The sequence below is a fragment of the Plasmopara halstedii genome (genome assembly GCF_900000015.1).
Source record: "Plasmopara halstedii genome assembly, contig: Scaffold_1561, whole genome shotgun sequence".
Lineage (NCBI taxonomy): Eukaryota > Oomycota > Peronosporomycetes > Peronosporales > Peronosporaceae > Plasmopara > Plasmopara halstedii.
The window spans coordinates 164,033-172,889 of record NW_020188473.1 but is presented as its reverse complement, the minus strand read 5'-3'; the positions used below and the strand labels follow the sequence as shown (position 1 = coordinate 172,889).

General features: G+C 43.1%; 4 protein-coding genes across 4 annotated transcripts; all 4 read left to right on the top strand.

Moving 5' to 3' along the window:
• Window positions 1-2,253: 2,253 nt before the first annotated feature.
• Window positions 2,254-3,150, top strand: PHALS_01448 (hypothetical protein F443_00748; the record flags this gene model as incomplete). Its single annotated transcript, XM_024715838.1, has 1 exon — window positions 2,254-3,150. One exon carries the CDS (start codon window positions 2,254-2,256, stop codon window positions 3,148-3,150), a length of 897 nt encoding a protein of 298 aa, XP_024581496.1.
• Window positions 3,151-3,426: 276 nt separating this feature from the next.
• PHALS_01447 (hypothetical protein F443_00747) lies at window positions 3,427-4,524 on the top strand (the record flags this gene model as incomplete). The annotated part of the gene is made up of 1 exon (XM_024715837.1): window positions 3,427-4,524. The coding sequence occupies one exon, from the start codon at window positions 3,427-3,429 to the stop codon at window positions 4,522-4,524; it is 1,098 nt and encodes a 365-aa protein (XP_024581495.1).
• Window positions 4,525-5,056: 532 nt separating this feature from the next.
• PHALS_01446 (Phox homologous domain) lies at window positions 5,057-5,635 on the top strand (the record flags this gene model as incomplete). The annotated part of the gene is made up of 1 exon (XM_024715836.1): window positions 5,057-5,635. The coding sequence occupies one exon, from the start codon at window positions 5,057-5,059 to the stop codon at window positions 5,633-5,635; it is 579 nt and encodes a 192-aa protein (XP_024581494.1).
• A 1,238-nt stretch (window positions 5,636-6,873) lies between these two features.
• On the top strand, window positions 6,874-8,094 carry PHALS_01445 (Phox homologous domain; the record flags this gene model as incomplete). Its single annotated transcript, XM_024715834.1, has 1 exon — window positions 6,874-8,094. The coding sequence occupies one exon, from the start codon at window positions 6,874-6,876 to the stop codon at window positions 8,092-8,094; it is 1,221 nt and encodes a 406-aa protein (XP_024581493.1).
• Window positions 8,095-8,857: the final 763 nt, after the last annotated feature.

Below are 8,857 nucleotides of genomic sequence, written 5' to 3'. Positions count from 1 at the left end.
ATTATCTCGATAACTCTAAATGGTTGATTAGTATCATTTGGTTCTGGGTCGTCTCATACTTTATTAAGCATGTATTACATGCTTAATAAAGTATGAAATTATATGTTTTGGAGAAATCAGAAACATGATCAGGCAGTAGACAGCTGACTATTGTAGATTACACGGGGATCATACTTGGGTACGAGTGACATGAGTAGGATTCAAACCCACGCCGGAAGACTGATTTCTAAAACCAGCGCCTTACCCACGCGCCACGACACTTAAACTATCCAGCCATGATAAATTAAGTATCATAATCGACAAATTTAAACCATATGAACGTAAAAAAGACTCACAACAGCAACATCAGCTTTTGGCAATTCGGACAAATTCTCACTGATTATTCTAATCGGCAAACAATGACTAGACACAGCTAGAAGCTTGACGTCGATAAAAGAAATGCCTTTGCTGCGTGTATTTATGAATCGAAGGTACAAATAGTTTTATGACGTCCACGTGTTTTGACAAGCGATACAATGAGAGAAGTCAAAAAGGTCTGCGCATTTCGTAAAAACACTAGTAATGCTCAAGTGTGTGGCCTATGTAAATACATGGAGAGTCGGTAAATTTATAAGTGAGCTTGCTCTTAAATCCATCACAAGAGCTATGTTCTAGTCGAATGGTTGAAGATAAGCTCTCAGATAACGAAGCTCGATGACATTGAGCTTCCACACCTGTGAAAGTCGCACGCTAGACCGCTAATTGTCGTAGCTTCACTTTAATATTATACATTGTCTAGGTTTTCGTACATGGCCGAGAAATTATTGAGATACTATAGCTGAGTTAAGACTTTAGATCAAAAGAATGTCATCTTTAATGATCAAAGTTACTCGACTTTTTATTGGATGAAAGGTCGTGGTCTCATAATAACCGTAAATACCATTCGATCGGTTGATTATTTCGCCAGACACGTTCCTGCAAGCTTACCAGTTCAAGACGCTGCACGAGTATGCTGCACGAGTATGCTGCACGAGTAAGCTGCAAGAGTATACTTGAATACTGCCACCATTGCCGAATTTATTGTGCGGACTGAATTGTAAGCATTACAAAATCAAACTTCACGCAAAGGTAGCCTCTATATCATCTGCACACCTAAGCTAGACAATTGTGCTCGTCTGTCTACGATATAGCTCCTAGTAACATCTTGTCCTTGTAACACAAGGTATCACTGTAGCAGCTATATATGATTGATTACACACCCTCATCAAATTTCATGCGTGGAAACAAAATCAATTATCGCTGACCATTCACAGTCTAATTTTCTTTTGATCTGTGACCGAGAGCTCGGTTTGATTACTGCACTAGCGTTAGTTTGCCAAAACAGCAAGACGACTTCATGGCGCTAGCTTGTTAGCGTAGGCGTTTAAATCGGTGAATCTGTTTGAATGAAGGCAAAACAGGCTAACTGAGGTGTGATGTACCAACTTGCTTGTAAATTTTAGGATAAAGTTAGCATGGTATGATCAGCTAGCACTCGTCAAGCACCACTGTACGAAATTTGGGCAATCTGATGTCCGACACGGGGATGCGTGCAAAAAAATCTTTTGCTACATTAAATGGTACTAACTACAATGCATGCTATGAATTAATGATCCAAAGACAAGTTGACACACTGCATTTAAGTCAACCGCAGAATTACCATTTCTTAAATACATGCCAATTCCTTTTGGTGTTTTACTACTTGACGAAAAGCCATATATTATATTCATATGTGGAAGAATGTCATAGTGAAGAAACATTAAAAAGCGTTAGATGCTTACCTACATGCAATTTTGGACGACGGTTCGAATTCAGCGCGTGACTGGTCGTTTGAAGTCTGCCTCCACAAGTATAGCATGTTGAAAGTGCCATTGGTGCAGTTGCTTCTCAAATACACGATGTATAAGTTTATATCAAAAATGTTCTTATTGGTGGAAGTGCAAGTCTTTTTGTACAAACCGGCTGCTGAAAAGCCTTAATTAAGCAAATTAGAAACCGTTCGTAACCGTTTCGCTGCTTCCAGCTCATCATCCGCCGAAACCTGTTGCAGCCAGGCGGCAAAGTGGGTACTTTGCCAGCATTTTGCTAGAAAAAACGATGCTTAAACTTGAAACTTTCAAGAGCAATTGGTTTTCTTCTTTCTGCACCTTCATGCACAGATTCAGACAGGCCATTCTACAAATTATCTGGTCTACTTAAGACCATAATAAAGTTTTCTCTCCACCTCAGAGCATCATGGGCTGCAATCAATCTAAGGTTAATGCTGATATCATTGAATCGGTTACGACTTCTCCGTCCGAGTATGGGAAAGCGTCATCAGATCTTGCCTCTACTGAAATTATGGACGGCAATGAGAAGACAAGCACCAGCATCCCACCTGCACCGGTGGAAAATCTCAATGGAGAAAAAGAGGCTGATGCCATTACTGACGAGGAACCGATGGAGCACTCAATCGCTCAAAGTGATGCGATTGAGGAATCCGTCGTAATTGGTGGCGATAATGAGCCCTTCGCTGCTGATGAGGTATACGTTGCTGCTGATGAGGTATCCGTTGCTGCTGATGAGGTATCCGTTGCTGCTGATGAGGTACCCGTTGCTGCTGATGAGGTATCCGTCGCTGCTGATGGGCCTATCGCAGATCAAGCGCCCGTTGATGCTTGCGAATGTGTTACACTGGAAGTCGACGAAGCACAAGTAGAATCAGCACCGATTGTCGAGGTAAACGAAGAACTTGTAGTTGAACCCGAGGTGGAGGTCGAAGAAGTACATTATCCAGTAGTCGTAAAAAAGTCTGCTTTAACGAGCGTGGAAGCACCTGTCTGGACATTTGTTGCTCACAAGGTTTCGTTCATTGTTGGTGTGGCTTTTTTCAACATTACCGGCTGCAATAGTGACGGAGATGAAGTACAATTGACCAAGCGATACTCCGAGTTTAAGGTACTATATGACGACATAATCAAACTCATGAGTAGTGAAGACCTGCCTTGTATGCCCCGAACGTCTTTCCTTCAGAGCCGGAACGATAAGGCATTGTTGCAGGAGCGTGAAAATACTTTCGTCGAGATGCTCAACGCCATGGCGCGACACCCAGACGCATCTCAGAGTGCCTCATTTCAGGCCTTTCTGGCGTAGAGCCAGGTGAAGATGAGGGGCCTAAGTGTAGAAAATTAACGGGCCGAGCAAAGATGGATCGCGTACGACCTGAATACAAATTTGCCTCGTAGTGCGACAGCTTAGTGAGTAATGTATTATAGGACAGATGGCTTCGAAAGATGCGGTACTATATTTTTACGTCTCCTTTAGTCTCTGCCGTAGCGCGGGGAAAGGCGCCGACATGTTTGTCGACTAAATCAATATCAAATTTTCTCTGTTCTATTCAGTTCGAATCGTAATAAAGAATAAAATAGCATGGGTTGCACTCAGTCCAAGGCGTCAATCGACGAGGTCACGGAACGCAAATCGATAGACACCCCCGCACAGGAAGCGCCAATTTCTGAGAGTAAAACGACTGAAGAAATTGTAGCGACCATCGAGTCCCCGCCCGCATCGAAGGATTTAGTAAAAAATAGTCTGAAGACTGAAGAAATTGAGATAGTCAAGGAAGCACCGCCTACTTCGACCAACGAACTTCCTCCTGCTTCTGATTTAGAGGTAGAAGTTGCTGAACCAGCATTACCTGCTACCTACGAATTTGGTTCTGACGTAATTCACCATACCGAGGAGATCAAGGAGGCCATTGCCCCTGAAGTACCTGTGGAGAAGCCAACTGCTCCGATAAATGAAATTTCTGATGCTGAACTTTCCTCGACGAAGAGAGACTCAACTGCTGCGATAAAGGAGATTACTTGTGCTGAAACTAATACGACTGAGGAAGAACCAATCGCTCCGATAAAGATTCCAAATGCTGAATCCACGGCGACGGAGGATGAACTTCCCACTCCTATGAAGATAATTCCAGATGCTGACTCCACCACAAAGGACGAAATTGTTGAGACAGTTGAGGCAAATCCTGAAGCTTTCGCTGTCGAGTCTACTGTTCAAGAGCAAGTGTCGCCATCAGCATCTGCAGACATATCAACAGATAAACTGGTAGAAGAGGAGCCAGAGCCGATTGTTGAGACATCGCCCTCGGACGTGACTTTGGACAAACCTGTTTCTGAAGGCGCGCTGACCTTCTTAGCACAGGATGTGACGTTTAATGATGCTAATATTGCCTTCTACAATTTTAGCGGTACCGACACTTCCAATCCTGCCGAAGAGAAGCACATTTCCAAGCGCTACTCGGAATTCAAAGCTTTGTACACTCAGCTCCTTCAGCAGCTGGCGGACAGCAAAGAAGGCAAGACATCTGACTTACCAGCGCTACCGAAGACATCATTCTTACAGGGCCGTAAGAATCTTAAAATGTTAGAGGAGCGTAAGACGCAGTTCACGGTCCTTCTGAATGCCATTGCTGCACATCCCATCGCTTCTCATAGCGACGTATTCAAAGCCTTTTTGGCTTAATACTTGACATGGTAGAATTTTAAGCATCGTTCAGCTGTTTAAATGTACTTTATCGCTATTTTTGAGTTTGATGATCTGAAAGTCTCTACAATTTGTACAAAAAACGCATATTATCAGACGGAAGGACAAATTTTACCATTGATACACAAGGTGTGTTGTCAGCCGCGAAATAGTAAAGCTATCTTCTTTCGACACAGTCTAAGAATTAGCTTTCTCACCACACTGGACCGTACAACCATACGATACTGCTCGCCATTTTTTTAACCAAGAGCTTCAAAATTCAGGGTGGCCAAATAATATAAACCATAAGTATCATTACTGTTTGTCTAAAAGAGCGAGTACGTGGCGAGACAGCACTTCTGGTCGACAGCCGTCATTCCCTACGTGCTTGTCACTTCAATATGTGTTGCGCCTATTTCGACGAAAGGCGACGTGAACACACTGAGAACCTGATATCCTTTGTGCTCATTCTCCATTTCTCGCGACTCGACTTACATCACTTGACCCATTTTGACACTACATATTAACAGAAATGGGCTGCAATCAGTCCAAGACGAACGAGCATGATGTGAACGTCTCAAGCACCGCTCAGTTGAGCATCTCAAAGTCGGAAGTATTCGAAAAGAATGTCACAACGAATGGTGTACAGCCCTCAATCGCTCCTAGCGAAGCTGAGTCGGAACCCGCTTTGACTGCGAATGAAGCAGTCGTTAAGACGAAAATTCAGGATTTCGCACTTCAGTTTCATCCAGGTGAGGTTTGCATCAATGAATATGGCGTCGCTTTTTACAACTTCGACGGCTCTAATCCAGCTGATCCTAGTCAAGAGTTTCACGTGAGTAAGCGGTACTCAGAATTCAAAATCATGCATGCGGCAATCTCCAAGCTTATGGCTAGCGAGAAGAACGTCAAAGTCAAGGACCAGGATAAGTTTCAGACCTACCCAGCTTTACCGTCGATGCCTCGTGCTAACGCAGTGACTTATTTGCTCGGGCGAGGTGATCAAAATGTGGTGAAGGAGCGCGAAGACCAGTTTGTCAAGATTCTAAACGCAATAGCTGCTCATCCGATTGCGTTTAAAAGCGAGACTTTCAAAGATTTTTTAACATAGAATAGGTTGGGTCACGGAAGTTTTTTAACAAGTTACCCATAATTCTATATATCATATTGCTTTAGACAGAAAAAGTTGCAAAGGTAAAAAAACGCGTTCAAATCACTTGTCCAGATATTTTCTACAAGACTGATTCGCAACCTAATCGAAGAACTTTAGGTCCTCATCTTATTATATCCAATTAGGGTTTCAAATTAAAAATTTCTGACGCCTCAAAAGAATATTGCATATTAAATATGCAGAAATTTTCTACTTTTTGGGTTTAAGCTTGACAATAAGCAAGAAGATCAATTTTGGTGTAGCTTACAGTTGTTTAAATCATTATTTATCTGTTTCAAATTTATATTTCGTACCTTCAACAACGATCAGATAAGATGCAGTTGCCTCTCTACCATGCGGTCTTAATGAAAAATACCTAATTGTCTAAAGAAACAAGCTTCAAATTAGCATAATCGACGCTAGTGCCACCAGAGCTACTAATTTATTAAAATCTAATTTCAGTGCATGGTTTGATTTCAAGTGAATCAAATATCAAACTCTTACCAGCTTCACAAGATTCAGCCTACGCAACAAGCTACCAACAGTCATTACTATCAATATAGTCAAAGTCATCGTTGACAAAAAAGGCTCTATCCTTTTGGATCTGACCAACCAAGCGCACATCAACAAGCGCTATCCAGACTTTATGGCAATTCAACACAGCCATTTCCACGGTTATGGCTTGCGAGAAAGAAGTACCAACATCACAGTGTCAATTAATCAAGACACTGTCATCGCGCCGGAAATGCCTAAGGCAAGCGCATGGTCCATATTTGCTTGATATTCCCAATGAGATGGTACTGTCTAGGATTCTGAATGCTAATTCAAGAAATTCGAAAGTAAGCAAATAGTCCATCAATTAGTTTCTATATTCTATTTAATTCAAAGGGTTCAAATATTGCCTTTGTCGGCAGAGAATATGGCTACATATCCAGCGCAGACGGTATGGAGACACCAGCATGGTCCTATGAATTTTCGTGTCTCTTACCTGCTGTCAGGGTAGAAACACGTTTGCGTTCACCGCTTTTTGTATTTCGACTAACGATAGCTAAGTATCACCGCCTGTCCAAGCTCAACTTGAAAAGTCCCGTCTTCCGATCACTACTCAAATCTAAACGTTTGTGCATTTATATTGTATCTATCGCATGGGCTGCAGACACTCCAAGAACGCGACACTAATACATCGTGCCAGTGTCGCGATGCCGCTTCACCCCACAACACCGTCGTTCCACGAACAAGACTCAAAACCCTGGGCAGCCACAGGCGATTCGCAGCCTGTTGAAGAGCTTCCGTCATTTGTTGTCTCGGACAGCGTCGACCTAGTCGGTAGCTCCGACGGCGAACCGGTGCACGGCATGATTAGTGCCTTTAACTTCTCGTTCATTCACCTGTCGGAATCAGGCAGCAATTCCAGCCTTAGCAGTCCATCCGTTACTGGGGAACTGGTGTCACCTGTTCCATCCGACATGTCAACGTTTGCCGTGACAGGAGACCCACTCGAGCTGCTACCGATTCCAGAGGAACGCTTAGAATCAAGAGATTGTATAGAAGTACCGCTTAGCCTTTCCGCGGAGTCGACAGAGACGCCCCGTCAGAGCGGTAATACAGAACCCGATGGTGAAGCGTCACCTGCAAGTGTGACACTGAATGACGAGAACAGTGGTGTGAGCGATTCCGCGGTGACTGAAACTAGCGATATGCTGATAAAGGACTTGGACAATTCTGGGATCAGCCAAAGTAGCGACAATGACAGTAACAGTGAAATGAACTCAGTCGCCATGTCATTGATGAGTGAGTATAACGAATATATCGTCACGGAGACAGGCGTTGTGGTCTGTCAAGAGCCACATAAAAGGTCGGATGTGCTAGCTCACGATAGTGTGCAACTTCAATCGATTCAAGAAAGTGTTGCAGCAATAGTTCGGGACATTGTCGACGGTGCTGTCACCGCCGCGACCTCCACACAGAATCAGGTGTGCAGCCGTGCAGCTTTCGAATCACAAAGCAGTATTCAGGTCGAGCCATCAAGTTCTGGAGTGTTCACTCTTAGCATAAAAACGAAGCCAGTAGATAATCGGAGTTCAAGACGCTCAATGTACGCTGTTGTGGGTACATCCTTTGAAAAAGGCATTGTACAGTATCATGTGCAGCTTCTGAATGACAGTACGGAGCCGGTACCACTACATCGCCGCTATTCTCGATTTATTGAAATGTACTTGAAATTGAAAGAATCCAAGCTACCATCTGCAGGCAAACTACCGCAGCTATCTCGGGCCGGCGTTACTCACTTCATTCGCGGCCGACAAAGCAGAAAGACGATCGAGGAGCGCCAAAACCAATTCTCGTCACTACTTCGCTATGTCGCTGAGCACCAAGAGCTGCACGACAGCACAGCGTTTCAGAATTTTCTCGCTCAGTGATTCATCAAAATAACAGCTTATTTTAGCTGTACCAATTTCTACTTCTAACAAGTAAGTACCACACCATCAAAACTTTCGTAGCGATACACCATTGCCGCTATGCACTTTGTATAAACGCGATGGTCCGCTCGCTTCGATTTTTGGATGACGTCATAACCGTGATGCAGTTTATGTAACCGTTTGCCTCATTTCATCAAGTACGTTACAAATCAAAGAATGTGTCATTTATTGCCTTTTCGAGTATATGACTTGTTTTGAAATGCTTGCACACTTAGTTTTAAAATAGGACGCTGCTTAATGTAGAACTAGAGTATGAAATTGCCTATGAGCACGACTGTAATACAGTGTTTGTAAACACTTCGCTATTGTTATTACTGACTTAGAGCAGAGTCCAGAAGCTCCAAAGCGCTGGTACTGATGAAGGGTGCATGGGACATGTTGGCTGTTAGCCTCACGCTATACAATGCACAGGATAATATCTTTAAAACAGCTGACAGATAGTTTTAGTACTGGTTCAGAACTATACTTCATTCTTTGTACATTGATCCTCAGTGTAACGGGGTTACACGTACCCTGGTAACAGGGGTATGTGTCACCAAGAATACGGTATGTGGCTAGGTAGCCAGTAGTTATGCATGTATTAAGATTCTGCTATATATATTTTAGGAAAATCTATACATTTAAAATTAGGCGGCTTTGCCGCAGATAAAAGTATATATAAAATTAGTTTTGGATTTTAGACAAAAGAGTAATTATCCTTGGG